The following is a 16,434-nucleotide window of genomic DNA, read 5'->3' as shown; positions in this document are numbered from 1 at the left end:
GGTGGGGGGTGTCCAGTAAAGTAGCAGCGGTGACATGCTACTGCTAGGAGCAAGAGGAAGCAGAGCAGTGCCCATGGGGGCGTGTGTGCCCTCCTCGGGGGGCAGGTTTGGGAGGCTCTGAGGACGGCATGGAAGCTGGGAGAGGGAAACGGGAGCACAGTGAGCAAAGGCACTGAGCACACAGCACCGTGGGGCGGCTTCCTGAATGTAAGTGCTACTTGGCTCGCCTGCTGTTCTGGGACAGAGGATGGGTTAAACGCCCAGCCAGGAAGGTTGCGTTGTATCCTACTGCAGTAGTTAGCAACTGTAAGCCGGGGTAGAGACACGCTTTAGGAGGATCGCTCCTGAGCCACTGAGCTGTAAGATAATAACTTGGAGCTGTTTTAGGCCACTAACTTTCCCAATTTATTATAGCAGCAATTGAAAACGAACACGATTGTTCTGGAAGAGGACCAAGGAAGAGAGATCCCCTGAACCAAGGCCATAGTGATGGAGAGGAAGAGATTCGCTGGACATGGGGTGCTAATGAGACAGCACAGGTGGGATTCGGTGACTACGTGGGCTAGAGGTGATGGTTTAAAGACAGAAAGAGACTGGAGTCTTCCAGGTGTATCTGGTGAGTAGGTAGATGGAGAGGGCATATCAGAGGAGGAGCAGGATTCAGGAAGATGAGGGACCAGCTTTGACTGTTTTACATTTGGAGCATCTTTGAGACTTTCAGGATGATAAACAGACAAGACAGATACTGTGATAACTGGTTGGTGACTTAGGAGAAAGTTCAGAACTTACATTGTAAAGTCGTGAAAAGGGGGGAGAGAGGCTGCGTGAGCCAAGATCCAAAGAGCAAAGCCTGGCAGCCCTCAGACAGGTGAAGCAACATGCGGAAGCCAGGGTGTCCGTACAATGCAAGGAGCAAGGGTGTCCATACAATGTAAGGAAGCCAGGGTGTCCGTACAACGTAAGGGGCAAGGGTGCCCATACAGTGTAAGGAGCAAGTGTGTCCATACAACATAAGGAGCAAGGGTGTCCATACAGTGTAAGGAAGTCAGGGTGTCCATACAGCGTAAGGAGCAAGGGTGTCCATACAATGCAAGGAGCAAGGGTGTCCATACAGTGTAAGGAAGCCAGGGTGTCCGTACAACGTAAGGAGCAAGGGTGTCCACACAACGTAAGGAGCAAAGGTGTCCACACAACGTAAGGAGCAAGGGTGTCCATACAACGTAAGGAGCAAGGGTGTCCATACAACGTAAGGAGCAAGGGTGTCCATACAATGCAAGGAAGCCAGGGTGTCCATACAGTGTAAGGAAGCCAGGGTGTCCATACAGTGTAAGGAAGCCAGGGTGTCCATACAATGTAAGGAGCGCTTCAACAGGTGGGTCCTGAAAAGGGACCCTGCGACTGTCCCAGGGGCACAAGGGAAGCAGTAACCCTCTGAGTTCAGAAGGATCACTTAGAGAAAAGGGGAGACAGCACCCCATGGAGAGGGAACTGAGTAAGAAAAGGCACAAAGTGGACAAGCCTAAAATGGCACAGCCGTGTACGAAGAACTGGAGGGTGAGATGAGAGAATGCTCTCAGACAAAAAGGCAGGTGGAATCCTTGGCCACATCACGTTCAGGCAAAGACAGAATTGAGCCAGACAGAAAGTCAGAGAGGACTTCTGAACTGGACACGGGATTTAGTGTCAGTTGAGTGGATTTATAATGGTATTGAAAATGATTTTTTAAAGGTACGGATCAGAGATTTTTTTTAATTAACTTCCTAATTTCTGACACTTAAAATAGTATGTCAAGGCTATATATTGTCATCCTGCTTATTTAACTTATCTGCAGAGTACATCACGTGAAATGCCGGGATGAAGCATAAGCTGTAATCAAGATTGCCATGAGAAATATCAATAACCTCAGATATGCAGATGACACCATCCTTATGGTAGAAAGCAAAGAGGAACAAAAGAGTCTCTTGATGAAAGTGAAAGAGGAGAGTGAAAAAGCTGGCTTGAAACTCACCATTCAAAAAATGAAGATCATGGCATCCGGTCCCATTACCTCATGGCAAATAGATGGGGAAACAATGGAAACAGTGACAGATTTTATTTTCTTGGGCTTCAAAATCACTGCAGATGGTGACTGCAGCCATGAAATTAAAAGATATTTGCTCCTTGGAGGAAAAGCTATGACCAACCTAGACAGCATATTAAAAAGCAGAGACATTACTTTGCCAACAAAAGTCTGTTTAGTCAAAGCTATGGTTTTTCCAGCGGTCATGTATGGATGTGAGAGTTGGACCATAAAGAAAGCTGAGTGCTGAAGAATTGATGCTTTTGAACTGTGGTGTTGGAGAAGACTCTTGAGAATCTCTTGGACTGCAAGGAGATCAAGCCAGTCAATCTTAAAGGAAATCAGTCCTGAATATTCATTGGAAGGACTGATGATGAAGCTGAAGTTCCAATACTTTGTCCACCTGCTGTGAAGAACTGACTCACTGGAAAAGCCCCTGATGCTGGGAAAGATTGAAGGCAGGAGGAGAAGGGGACGACAGAGGATGAGATGGTTGGATGGCATCACCGACTCAAAGGATATGAATCTGAGTACACTCCGAGAGCTGGTGATGGACAGGGAGGCCTGGCGTGCTGCAGTCCATGGGGTCGCAAAGAGTCGGACACGACTGACTAAGCAACTGAACTGAACTGAAAATAGCTTCCAGATAACTTTCCTATTGCAAGGCTCTAATTATGACACGGCATTCAAAAAGTTTCTATAGATTACAAGATGGTCAATATCCCCTTGAATCGGTGCATCCTCTTTATGATCAGCGGACTTCAGCCTCTCATTGTTCTTAAACACCTAAGACACACCCCATCTCCAGGCGAGTTTCCTTAGCCAGCCATACTTTCCATTCCCCATTCTTTCTCTATCCAAACTTGACTCACTCTTCAAAGCACAGTTCAAATGCCACATCCCTCAGAAAGCGTTTCCTGGTTCCCGATTGGGGATTTTTCACCTGCCCCCCTCCTTTTGGGGATCCCCCTCTGGTCCTTACTCCTGTTACGATTTGTTATGTACGGCTTGCCTTTTCATCACTGGCCAGATCGGTAGCTCTCCAGCATAGGGCGTGATTCCTGGGCAAAGGACGCAGAAACACCTCTGTGAAAGGCATGGGGTGAGCCTTTTATCCCAGGTCGGGTACTCACTGAGACTTCCGAGCAGAGAAGTCACATGAGGAAACAGGGGGCTCCGCCAGCTGGCTGGGAGTCTTTTGTAGAACACAGATGAAGGGAAAAATAGTAAAGCAGTAAAACGGGAGGTACTAGTTAGAGAGTTAAGTTCAATAATCCAGGTATGAAGGCTTTGGAGGCCAAGGACAATTCATTTTTGCATTATCAGCTATGATATCTATCCATCTGTGCATACATATTCAGTGTTTTTTAAGATGAATTTTTAAAACTTATGTCAGTCTCCTTAGGATACATCTAGTAACTTAACTTGCAGGGTTCCAAAGATAGGCATTTGGGGTTTATTTTATTTGATTTACTATTTCTTAAAGTATGTATATATGCATGTATTTGGCTGCCTTGGGTCTTAGTTGTAGCTCGTGGGACCTTCCCTGCATCCTGAGAGATCTTCTCTTTGCAGCGCATGGGCGCTCTGTGGTGGATGACTATGGTGGATTTTTAACCACTGGACCACCAGGGAAGACCCCGGGTTTATCTGATTTGATGCGATCATTCTGGCAGGCGGCACATGGGTGACTATAGGCCGTAGATCATGTATGCACAAGACACATGCTTGCTGCTGTGGTTGCCAGTGGAAACACAGCATGCCCCATTAACTTTAAATTTCAGATACACGACAAAAATGTTTTAGTGTAAGTATATCCTAGACATTGCATGACATATACTTCTACTAAAAGATTATTTGTTGTTGATCTGAGATTCAGATGATCGGCCAGCCCTACTGTGATTTGCTCCGTCTAGAAAGCTTGGAAGCTTAGGTTGGAGGCCATAAACACACACAGAGGGAAGTGATTTCCGGCAAATCAGTGTGGACAACTTAACTCCGTGGCTCTCCCTGTCGTCCTGTGATTCTCTCGTCTGCCTTCATCCTGAAAAGGTAAGGATTCCTCCAGGAGCTCAGCTCATGTAGGATTACATGCTACCAGTGAGGAAGAGTCCACAGCCTCTTAAGATGGACACACAGAGCATCTCCCTGAGCTGTCAAGTCGGTCTTTCTAATGTTTAGCCTGAGGAGGGCATAGCAACCCACTCGTTCTTGCCTGGAGTATCCCGTGAACAGAGGAGTCTGGCGGGCTACAGCCCATGGGGAAGCAAAGAGTCAGACACGCCTGGAGTGACTTAGCACACACGCAGTGTTTCACCTGAATACCTAGGTTGCTCACCGTCTTCCTTGTCATCCCTGTGGTGGCACTGGAGGACAAGTGACCCAGAGCACCCCGTCTAGTTTAAGTCGCTCAGTCGTGTCCGACTCTTTCCGACCCCGTGGGCTGTAGCCCTCCAGGCCCCTCTGTCCCTGGGATCCTCCAGGCAACGATACTGGAGTGGGTTGCCATTTCCGTCTCCAGGGGATCTTCCTGACCTGGGGATCGAACCCAGGTCTCCTGCATTGCAGGCCAATTCTTTACCAACTGAGCTACAAGGGAAGCCCAGAGCACCTAGGAGAACCCTTTTTAATATCACTGCAGCCGTTGACTCCGTTCTCTCTCTGACCTTTCTGTCCGGCTGAGCAAGCCTGTGCTTGTGCAGCGTCGGCAACTTTGGGCACAGCTGCACCAGGGCTTCCCTGATGCTGAGTTGGTAAAGAATCCGCCTGCAGTGTAGGAGACCCCGGTTCGATCCCTGGGTTGGGAAGATCCCCTGGAGAAGGGAAAGGCTTCCCACTCTAGTATTCTTGGGCTTCCCTGGTGGTTCAGCTGGTAAAGAATTGGCCTGCAATGCAGGAAACCTGGGTTCGATCCCTGGGTTGGGCAGATCCCCTGGAGAAGGGAAAGGCTATACCCACTCCAGTATTCTGGCCTGGAGAATCCCATGGACTGTATAGTCCACGAGGACACGACTGAGTGACTTTCACTTGCACCGAGGCTGAGGGGCTGCTTGTTTACGGAACCCCCGTCAACAGCGCATGGACCCCAGAGGAGCCCCAGGGCCAGCGCTGAAGGGGACGTCACAGCTGCAGGGCGGGGGTGGTGAGTGGCCCACTGCGCAGGCTCCCGTGTGGATCAGCACCCACCCTTCCTCAGAGACGCCTTGCCCCTGGTGCCAACGAGAGAGGCAATGCCCAGGAAGGTTGACAAGAAGTCCAGGGTCCCCAAGGAGGAGAAAGGGGTCCGAGGCTCTCAAGGAAGAGAAAAGGACAAATGGTTTTTTTCCAGGTTGCTTTGTCTTAGTCAGTATAACAGTGAGTTTGGCTCAAGGATATGTTTCTCCTTAACAAGAACCTTCTGGCTAATCTTGTTATCTTAAAACTCGTATACCGTGGGAGTGGGTCTGGTCAGACCTTTCTACGGGTAGTTCTGAACTTGTTCATTTAAGATGCGTGTTGTGGGAGTGGGTCTGACAAGAGTATAAACGCCTTGCTAAGACAAGCAAGGTGGGCACTCTCTGTCCCCCTTCTGCTGGCTGTGTCAGAGCCTTTCTCTGTCCTCCTTTATTTTAATCAAACTCTGCTCCACAAAAGCTCTTGGGTGATCAAGGCTGGTCCCTGGTCCTGAAGCGAAATCTTCTTTGCAGATCAGGAATCCGACACCGTTAAGCTGTCACAAAGGCCTGCGGTTCTTCTACCTAGAGACTGAGGCTTTGTTTCTGACTGTCGTTGGAAATTTCATTTCTTTCCTCTTTCCAAACCGTGTTCATCCTGTGGAGTCTGATACTGCGACCGGCAGTTTCCATTTAGGGGAAGGGTGACTCCCCATCTCCTCCCCTCAGTAGCAGGCACACTGAGATGTCACAGAAGGGTTGGCTCTTTTCCTGACTGTGCGCAGTTTCCACTTATCAAAACCTCTTCATCTTTCCCCCATCCTAAGTCTAATCGGTTTCCTTTCCTATTTTGAATGTATAGGATTATTACTGTTCAGCATAGTAGTTTGCATTTGTCTTTATTGACTTTCATTGTGTTTAATTGAGCCATCCATCCAGTCTGCTGACAGCATTCTGGAGGCTTCAAATTGTCAAGTGACATTGGCTCTAAGCTGATGTAAAAAAAAAAAAAAAAAAAAATCCCCTCTCAGAACTGCCAAGCATTCACATGATTAGGCTGGAAAATAATCACAAAATTCATTATTTTTGTACTTCAAAATATATTACCTAAAAGTGCATGTAGAACACATGGGAAAACAATCCCCAAGTCTAAATCTCCCAGTTGAAGTACCCCCATCATCAGGAGGATGAAGGAGACAGGCACACTGCACTTGCATAGGTGGAAACACAAGGCTTCTCTCCTTTTCCGGGTGGGAGCCTGGTATCACCGTGAGAAAAGCATTTCCCTCTCAGCCTGGAAACGCAAGGCTGTCAACATCACGTACGCTGATCATAAAGATCACCATAAAGGTCATAAAGTATCCTGATGCAGTTGCAATCTGAAGATAAAAAGCAACAACAAAAGCTAAACTTTCCTCAGCACAGAAAGTTTCTACCCAACATTTAAATATAAGCAGAAATTATTCTGCATGGAAATCTGTCCACACATATTGCAAATTGCTTCCATTTCCCTTTTAGTGTCCCCTAACGCTCTCATCAAGAGGGCAGGGTTAGTTCACCTCTGGCAAGCAGCCCAGCCTTGCCCTCTGGAGCTCAGCGCTGTCGCTGGGCTGGGCATGTGTGTGGCGAGGATGCTGCAGGGTGGGCTCTTAGGAAGTCTGTGATCTCTGTCTCGAGCAGCCGGTTGGGGGTGTCATAGTCTGCACTGAAATATATTGATTGAAGAACTCAGGCTGCCAGGGTCGGTTAGTAACGGCTTTCAACACCTCCTAATGTTGCTGTTGGGCTTCCCTGGTGGCTCAGGGGTAAAGAACCCACCTGCCAGAGCAGGAGACATAAGAGACCCGGGTTTGATCCCTGGGTGGGGAAGATCCCCTGGAGAAGGGAATGGCAACCCACTTCAGTATTCTTGCCTGGAAAATTCCACGGACAGAGGAGCCTGGTAGGGTACAGTCCATGGAGTCGCAAAGAGTCGGGCATGACTTTGTGACTGAACACCAACAAGAAACGTTGCTGTAAGCTGCCGGGCAAGTGGGTTTGGGAGCCAGTTTTCCTTGGTCTGTATGGACCCTGTAATGTGGTCTGGTCAGGAGTAGAGAGTGGACCAGGCGGTACTCTGAGGATGAAAATTTTACAACAGAACCACAGATCCCATCGTCTCCACAGCTACGATCTGGGTCCTTCCTAAGTTCTAGGCTTCGTTCTCGTCCAGAGGGTGTGAAACAGAAATGGGTAGTTTTCAGTGCTGTTGGGGGACCTGGATGTATGTAGATAGGCCAGGGAGACATCATTCTCAACATCCTGAATGTTTTTGCTCTAGTTAATATACATGTTTACTCTTCATCAGTGCAGGGTATACTCCAGCGAAGAGCCTACGTGTAACTGGATTTCAAGAAGAGTTTGTACTTCTCTCCATAAACTAAGACATTGGGGCCACAGAGGCATTTTCTTCTATAAATAGTCACTTACTGTAGCAAAATGTCATTTCCTCTTTTCCCCTCATTAATTAGTTAGAGATAAAATAATACTTGAGCACTTCATAATCTTAAATTCACAATATTTTACTTAATTAAAATAGGTAATTTAGAAAAATAATTGGCAATTGCTAAGACCTCTAATGCTGATGAGAATTGAGTTGGAAGCATTCTTTCATCACAAATTGGTACTTAAATGTAAAGTTCCACACACAGCTGGAAAGTGCCATTGTAAGTGGCATGTATATTAAGTAGCTATCGTTAAACCAAAGAAACCAAAATTAAGTAAAAAGAAAAACAGTGCATTTTAAAAGAAATATTTGGAGGTAGATTTTAAGGGCTCAAAAATATAAACATGACTTTCTACACATTCATTCTGAAGAATATTGTTATATAACATATCTGTAAATTTCTGACATATGGATTTCATTTCATACTCCATTCTATAAATACAGTTTTGATAATAAATTAAGAAAAATTAAGGCTTATGTATGTCATTTTCCTTATACCAAAGGGTAAATTTTAGCGGTGAACTCAAATTTTATTCTTGATTTTCAATGTAAAGTTATTCATGTGACTGAATTCCTGCCTACTGATGCTGACTTACGTAAAATGAAAGAATTGAATCTGGAATAAGCAAACCATTTTTTTTGTTTGTTTGCACACGTTCTATTTAGGACAAATAATAAAATGCCTCTTTGCAATACCATACAACACAGCACAGATACGTGCTAATCTTCAGGAACACCAAAGAAAAACACATCCTTTGGAGAGCTTATTTGTTCCGTGGGAGGCTGTCTTTTTCAGGCCTGGAACAAAACCCTGTGGATAAGGATTAGAACATATGCAGACATCATTATGTGTGTGTTGGTGGGGAGTGAGGGCGGAGGGCAGCCCGTTCTACACCATGGAATTTGCTATCACATTTTCTCCTTGGTACCACATTAAAAAAGCATAAGAATTAAACAAAAGCCTAAAGAGCAAGGAATTTAAAAGACAACAACAACAACCCAGCACAACAAATGTTGCATTCTGGTGGAACACAATGGTGATATTTCAGCTCTGCCAAACACGACTTTGAAATAAAGATTCTTTATATTCCTTTGCAAATAAACGTCCAAAATATTTATCAAATTGAAGCTATGTTAAAGCAAATTGAGCAGTTTTCAGTTTTCATGTCTTTTTTGAGATGCAGAAAAATTTTCAAAAATCCATGTATTGTTCAATTAAGATTTCTATTAGAGAATAAGACTATTTGATATATTTAAATCTTATGTAAGAGATTCTAATTTTTAAAAATCATTATTTAAGAGAAGATATGAAATTGGTTTTTCAAGTTACAGGATAGAAAAAACATCCTAAACCAATAGTGATATAATCAAAACCCAGCAGAAAAATATGCTCCTTGGCTCTGACTTTCACTAAATTTATAATTTAAACTATTTAATTCAGCCAACATTTATGTACCACCTCAGTCAGTCAGTTCAGTTGCTCAGTCATGTCCGACTATCTGGGACCCCATGGACTGCAGCATGCCAGGCCTCCCTGTCCTTCACCAACTCCTGAAGCTTGCTCAAACTCATGTCCATCGAGTCAGTGATGCCATCCAACCATCTCATCCTCTGTCGTCCCCTTCTCCTCCTGCCTTCAATATATTACCTACTGCATACCATTCACTGGCCTAGGGGATTCCGTGACAGCTGAGTCCAGATTCCAGTCCCGGAGGCCACCATCCAGCAGAAGAGATGACACTGTTGTTATTAGTGTTGCATTAAATCCTGCCCCAAGCACTACTAGGACACAGAGTGAGCAAATAATTCTACCAGTTTCTCCTTTTTAGGGGGTGGGAGGAGGGCAATGTGAGCCTGGAACAGTCCGTAAGAAGGTAGTGACATTGAGTTGACCTTGAAGTATACGTGGTAGTGGACAGGGGGCAGGACACTCATGGCAGAGGAGGAGGCAGAGGAAGGGTGGCAAATTGGATGAGAGACAGCCTCGGGAAGGAAGGCTAGAGGCCACAGGAGCTCACGGCTTACTAAGATCCAGCCCCGCTGGCGCCCCGGCTCAGCTCCAGGGGTGCACCCTCAGGCAGGACTAAGGGGACCTTTGGGCTTTCCAGATGGTTCAGATGGTAAAAGAATCTGCCTGCAACGCAGAAGACACAGGAGACCTGGGTCTGATCCCTGGGTCAGGAAGATTCCCCTGGAGAAGGAAATGGTAGCCCACTTCAGTATTCTTGCCCGGAGAATCCCATGGACAGAGGAGCCTGGCGGGCCACAGTCCACGGGGTGGCGAAGAGTCGGACACAACTGAGTGACTAACACAGACAAGGTGACTTGATTTATTCCTCCCACCAGCCCCGTGAGGGAAGCACTGTCTGCGCTTGGGCAGGTGGCGAGCCCCAGGCACAAAGGCTGAATCACACGTTTGCAGAGGGCTGGTGGCCCCCAGGGCCTGCCAGACACGGGGCTCCTCTGGGGTCCTGAGTGATTTGAAGAACATTCAGGGTCAGTTCTTGGGTCGAGGACCAGGGGTGGGGAAGGGAGGAGCATGCCTGCAGCCCGATTATCGCGTAGAAACCAACAGAAATAGGCGGCTAACAAGGAGGGACGGAACTACGGCAAGGCCAGAAGACTGAGGGGAGGTGAAAAAATCTCCTGATTTAAAATGTTGTGATGGGTGGGGAGTTCCGGGGAGGCTGGAGTCCCAGGTCTTCCCGTGTCTTAAGAGAAATGGAGATGTGACTGAGCTTTCTGGTAACCACAGGTAGGGGACGGTGGGGGGGGTTGCGGACCCATGAGACGGGGCATTTTTGGGTGTGCTGGGACAGGTGCCTCTAGGTCAGTCAGTAGGTGTGGAACTTTCTGGAATCTGGGCAGAGATGACTGAGGAAGGTGAAAGCCCAGAAGGCAGAAGCTGAGGGAGGAGGCAAGGAAGAGACGGAGAAGGAGCAGACGGAAGGGAAAGAAGCTTTACTTTTCTCAAGGGATCCAGCGCCTCAGTGGAGGCCACAGCAAACAGGCGACAGGACGTCCAGGGGTCAGGAAAGGAAAGGGTCTGGGAGCAGCGAGAATGAGAGACGCTTCCGGCAAAGGTGCACTCCAGAGTGGAAGGAAAAGCAATGGAAAGTGAGAAAAACAGGTTGCCTCAGAAGACGGAGGGCTTCCCTGGTAGCTCAGACGGTAGAGAGTCTGCCTGCAGTGCAGGAGACCCAGGTTCGATCCCTGGGTTGGGAAGATCCCCTGGAGAAGGGAATGGCAACCCGCTCCAGTAATCTTGCCTGGAGAATCCCATGGGCAGAGGAGCCTGGCGGGCTACAGTCCATGGGGTCGCAAAGAGTCGGACACGACTGAGCCACCTCACTTTAAGACAGAAGTTTGGGGAGGGTGAGGCCCCACGCAGGTAGGTTTTCAGAGTGGAGACCTGATTGGGGGTGCAGAAGGGTGGAGCAGACAGAGGGGGCCAGAGGGTCTGGGTGGGCAGGAAGCTGGGGAGCAGAGCCCCCTCCCCTGGAAGAGGTGGAGGTGAGGAGTATGATGCAGGGCCTGTGGGAGGGGGAAGGTTTCCTGGACCTTGGGGAGGGGAAGGAAGCCAACAGGGCTGGCAGAGTTATAAGTCATTCCTTCCTAACAGATCCAATCAGTTGTTGCACAGTTTCCTCCAGCACTGCTTGGCAGTTTACACCATGACATCAGGGACACTTTTTCCGGCCATAGACTTTCCACAAAACATTCATTCACTTCTCCGGGGTCCCTGCACGCCCTCGCTGGTCAGTTGAGGGGCAGCTGGTTCAGATGGGTGCCGGATCTCTGAATCTCTTACCCTCCTATGGGCAGCACTGCAGTCTCTAATTACAATTGCACGGACAGACTGCATCAGGGGGAACACAAAACGAGTCCAGTGTGTGGGACGGCCCGGAGTTTCGTGTGCTGTAGGGCCTCTAATCTTTCATCCCCAACACAGATAACACAGCTGAAACTGAAAGAAAAACAGTTGGAAGGGACAGGGTATGGGCTTTTTTTTTTGCAAAGAAAAGCTGTTATCACTGAAATTTACATATTCTGTGTGTCATATTGTATTTGAATGTTGGGTATGCTGCCATTTGAAGCTCAGAGGAGTGTGTGCGTTTTTGAGGTGCAATTGTTTCATTGTTCCAGAAAGCAAGGTGCTCTAAAGAGAAGGGCGGTGGCCTTGGACACAACTCTCTGGCCAGGGAAGAAATGTTTCCTGTGTGAGATGCTAACAGCCAAGAAGGCCCGATTTGGCTTGTACATATTATACCCTGCCCAGGATAACGCCTTTCAGTAGAAAGTGTGTTGGACCTGTCCTTTAGTATAACAAATTTAATTAATTGTATAATAGAAGAAAAATTTTAAAATATTCAGAAAGTGCATGATACACGTCAGACACTGTCCTAAGTCCAGCGGAAAAGTACAGAGGTGATTGACAGGAACACCACCCTCAAGAAGCTACCGCTAGTGGCCACAGATGCTCAAAACACTCAGGGTGCTAAAAGCATTAAAAATAAAGATCTGGTAAGAATAACACCTTTTGCATTATCATAGTCTATAACTTAGTGAAAATTTCTAACATTTCTGCAGGTGGAGAGTAGTTAGGGATCTCTTTGTTCCCCCAAGAGTAAACTTTCTCCTTAATTAATTTTCATTTAAACAGGAAAAAATATCAAACAAAGTTTAATGACACATATACATTGGAGAGACCCAGGAAAGCTGACTCACTCCTCTGCTTAATGTCATACTTCCGATGATATCAACCAAACAGTGAATGTTAACCAGATCCTATTGTGTAGAAGGGGCTTCCCTGGTGACTCAGATAGTAAAGAATCTGCCTGCAATGCAGGAGACCTGGGTTCAATCCTTGGGTTGGGAAGATCCCCTGGGGAAGGGAATGGCTACGCACTCCAGCATTCTTGCCTGGAGAATTCCTCGGACAGAGGAGCCTGGTGAGCACAGTCCATGGGGTTGCAAAGAATCGGTCTTGATCGAGCGACTAGCGCATACACACCCTGCATAGAAGACACAGTGTCAGGCCTCGTAGAGAGTAAAAAGATGCAAAAGATACTTAGGGAGCAGCAGTGTTGAGTCTCAAAGGCAGGTGTGAGTCCATGTCTATGGTGGTTGCTAAGGACTTTCTTGAGAGGAGGTGGTATGTGTTTGGGCCTTGAGGAGTATGTATGGCTTTATTCATCTTTCCATATTCAAGAAGTAAATACACAAGTGTGTTTTTTGTAATATATTAGACGATGCATCCATTTGCAATGATCATGGCCCTTTCTTTTTTTTTTTTTTATAATTTTACTTATTTACTTTTGACTGTCCCGGGTCTTCACAGTGGCACGGGCTTTTCTCCAGTTGTGGGGAGCGGGGGCTGCTCTCCAGTTGCAGGGCTCGGCTTCTCACCGCAGTGGCTTCTCTTGTTGCTAGGCCTGGGCTCCAGGGTGCTCTGGCTTCAGTAGTTGCGGCTCCCAGATTCCAGAGCACAGGCTCAATAGTTGTGGCTCATGGGCTTACTTGCTCTTGAAGTATGAGGGGTCTTTTCAGATCAGGGATCGAATCCGTGTCTCCGGCATTGGCAGGCAGATTCTTTACCGCTGAGCCACCAGGGAAGCCTCAGGCCTTCCTTTTACTTAAATCTTAAGCACTCTCAAGAGTGTTGAGTTGAACTGTGTTGAGTTCAGTGTGTGAACCCTCAGGAATCAGGCACAGATACTAAACCTACAGGCTAATGAAGGAAGACAAGACACTCTCAAGGAACCATTGTGGGAGATGAGATCGAGTTTCACAAAGGATGCTCAGCTAACTGCAGAGGATATTCAGAAGAGAATTAACTACATTCCATGGGCTGACAAGATGGAAAAGGGATGAGCAATTTAGAGGCACAGAGAAAAAGAGAGTCAGCCAACTCCCACAAGCTGTATTGTGACCATGTGCAAAGTGGCATAATATTGTCTACATTTTCAGAGGAATATTGTGAAAATGAATGGAATATTATCTCCAAAGCAATTAGAGGATGTTTGGAGAAAAGCCATTGGCAGAAAAATTCCATCGTATTATTTCTGAAAAGGCATTTAAAAAACAGGTTAGTTTGTAAGGCAAAATAGAAGAATAGATTTGTCTTGAAAGATGTTCCCAGACCTTTTGTAGAATGAGGCTGAACACCTTATGTAAATGGAACCTTCAGAACTGCTGTTATGAAAAGCTGATTGAGAGAGATGGAAGGTAGCTATCTGAGTCACCCATGGCAAGAAGAGAAGGTGGTCTGACAAGACGGAACAAAAACATAGCATACAGTGTTGGGGTTTTCCAGAAAAAAGTAGACATTTTCCTTGCCTTCAGACAATATGTTACACATATGGCAAGTTCCTTAGCTTGATAAACATCTACAAGTAGATAGCTCTGAGACAGATGGTAGTCTCACGACTTTGTTTTATTAATTTCCATGCCATTAGACTGGATAATTCACAATTCAGATGATCAACTCAATTTCTGTTTTGGGAAATCAACAGAACGCCTCAGGGTGAGTGACCGAGGGTAGGAAGGAGAATATCCCAGTTGCTCATGTTGACTGATTATTCTGTGGTGATGGGGACATGGTGAAGACCAAGTGTGGGGATTCCAAAAAGGAAACAGAGCCGAGGATGGCCTCTCCTGCTCACTAGTGGGCGCTACACGTGGACTTGTGAGATGGAGAAGGACAAGGTAAGAAGGGTGATCGGCTACAGAGGGTTTTTCTCCTCGCAGAAATGTCAGAGCATAAGGGTCAGGGAACAAGACAGACGGAGAAGAAAACGGTAGAAGAGAGAGCAATGAGAACTTAGGCTATTTATGCATAAATGAAGTTCAGCAATTTTAGAGTTTTCACTACCAGAGAATTAATGCACATCAAAAAGGTAACGCTAATAGGTGAAGACAGGGCGCCAGCTGCCCCCTGCCTCCCTTGTCCTGCCCGGCAGACGCAGCTCCCCGCCTGCTCGCCAGCGGGTGTCAGCGTCTCCTCCACCCGGGCCCAGGGCCTGAGCAGGGGCTTCTCTGAAAGCAAGGAAGTGCCTCACACAGAAGCTGCAATTCAACGGTCAGACTGCCTTGCCCTTCACCCAGTCAGTTTCTCTCTCCATCTCACTCAAGCACATGCAGATTATTCCTGGGGACACGGGTTTGGGAGGCGGGTTAGCAATTCAAGGGAGGGTCTCAATCTGGACACAGCTGACACTTGACGTGTTCTGTGAGGGGCCATCCTCTGCGTTCACTGAGGCTGCTCAGCCCCATCCCTGGCCCCCACCGTCTAGATGCCAGCACCACCACCCAACCCTCCCTGGAAGCAACCAAAACTCCCCTGGGAGGGAAAATCTTTCCCAGTTGAAAGTCAGCACTCTAGACAGAACAGGAAAAGGTAACCTAATGATTGCAGAGTCAGTGCTTCTGGACCCTTAGGGAATAACATGGTATTTATAGTGGATGGGAAATGGAGACAGAAAACGCAGACTGCATTGCTTGGGATCTGTTCTACCAGAGCAACAGTGAATAATACATCACGGGAAATGCTAATTTTAGCTCACACATCACTTTCGTATGTATGGGTTTATTTAACCCTTAATTATTTAACCTTAATTATGCTATATAAGTGAGAAATTTATGATGTATAATACAGAGCATATATAATATATGTAAATATACATTATATATGTGAAGATTTATGATGTATACTGCATATGCTATACATAATATATGTGAATACATATTATACATAAAATACATGTGGATGTGTATATATATATATATTGGATATATATATGTGGGTATATATATAATATTATATAATTCAATATATAATATATATTGAAAAATACATAATCTCTAGTTATGGGTTAGATAACCGAGGCTTGAAGTGGTCAAGTCATTCGTCCCAGATCGTACAGTGGAAGAGCTCAAGGCCAGACTTAAATCTAGGCCTTCAGACTCCAGATTCTGGCTTCTTTTCACAAAATGTTCTCAGGGAAGGTGGGGAGAACATGCGGCCATCACGCCAGAAACCATTGCAGTGTAGCGGGAAGAGCAGTAAGGCTCTGCGCTGGCCCGGAAGACCTCAGTTACCTTTACAGACTGTAGCAGGTGCAGAGGAGAAGAAGGAAGAAGGTTGGGAGGGTCCCGACTTTCCACGCCTGCACCCGTCTTCTGTCACGAGAGACCCTCTGCAGGCCAGCTCCTCTGAGTGTTTCAGACCTGAAACCCATCCCTGGTGTTACAGCCTCAAACTCACCAAACCAACAGGGGACAGGAGAATAATACTTATATTTTCTTTCGATATCATCCTTTAGCATTTTTATCTTTGTGGTTTTATCATACAAACATTTGTTCATCGATTTACTTATTACATACAGTATATTACTATTTTATATTATTATAATAATATATATAATATCTATAATTACATATGTGTTGTTGTTGGGTTTTCATGCACAATTTTAACTTAACTGATGAAGTGCATGATCAACCAAAAGAATTAAAAGCTACAATTCAAGAAACTTACACACAATTACCAACTGGAAATGCCAACCAGTCAATCCTACAGGAAATCAGTCCCGAATATTCACTGGAAGGACTGATGCTGAAGCTGACACTCCAATACTTTGGCCACTTGATGCGAAGAACTGACTCCTTGGAAAAGACCCTGATGCTGGGAAAGAGTGAAGGCAGGAAGAGAAGGGGACGACAGAGGATGAGATGGTTGG

General features: G+C 46.3%; 1 protein-coding gene across 9 annotated transcripts in view; it reads right to left on the bottom strand.

The window, feature by feature from the left end:
• The window catches only part of PACRG (parkin coregulated), a 523,593-nt gene that overhangs the window by 161,349 nt on the left and 345,810 nt on the right, over window positions 1–16,434 (bottom strand). Inside the window, exon 5 of one of the 9 annotated variants that reach the window (XM_081524448.1) lies at window positions 6,295–6,590. The exons of the other annotated variants lie outside the window; for them this stretch is intronic. Within the exon in view, the coding sequence (XP_081380574.1) occupies window positions 6,529–6,590 (62 nt within the window). The 3' untranslated portion in view covers window positions 6,295–6,528. Of the gene's footprint in view, window positions 1–6,294; window positions 6,591–16,434 lie in introns of those variants that run through there. 9 annotated transcript variants of the gene reach the window in all.

The sequence above is a fragment of the Giraffa tippelskirchi genome, chromosome 9, assembly GCF_054371585.1.
Source record: "Giraffa tippelskirchi isolate mGirTip1 chromosome 9, T2T-mGirTip1v1.2.pri, whole genome shotgun sequence".
NCBI classification, from domain to species: Eukaryota; Metazoa; Chordata; class Mammalia; order Artiodactyla; family Giraffidae; genus Giraffa; species Giraffa tippelskirchi.
The sequence above is the reverse complement of the archived record's forward strand: the minus strand, read 5'-3'. Positions and strand labels throughout refer to the sequence as shown.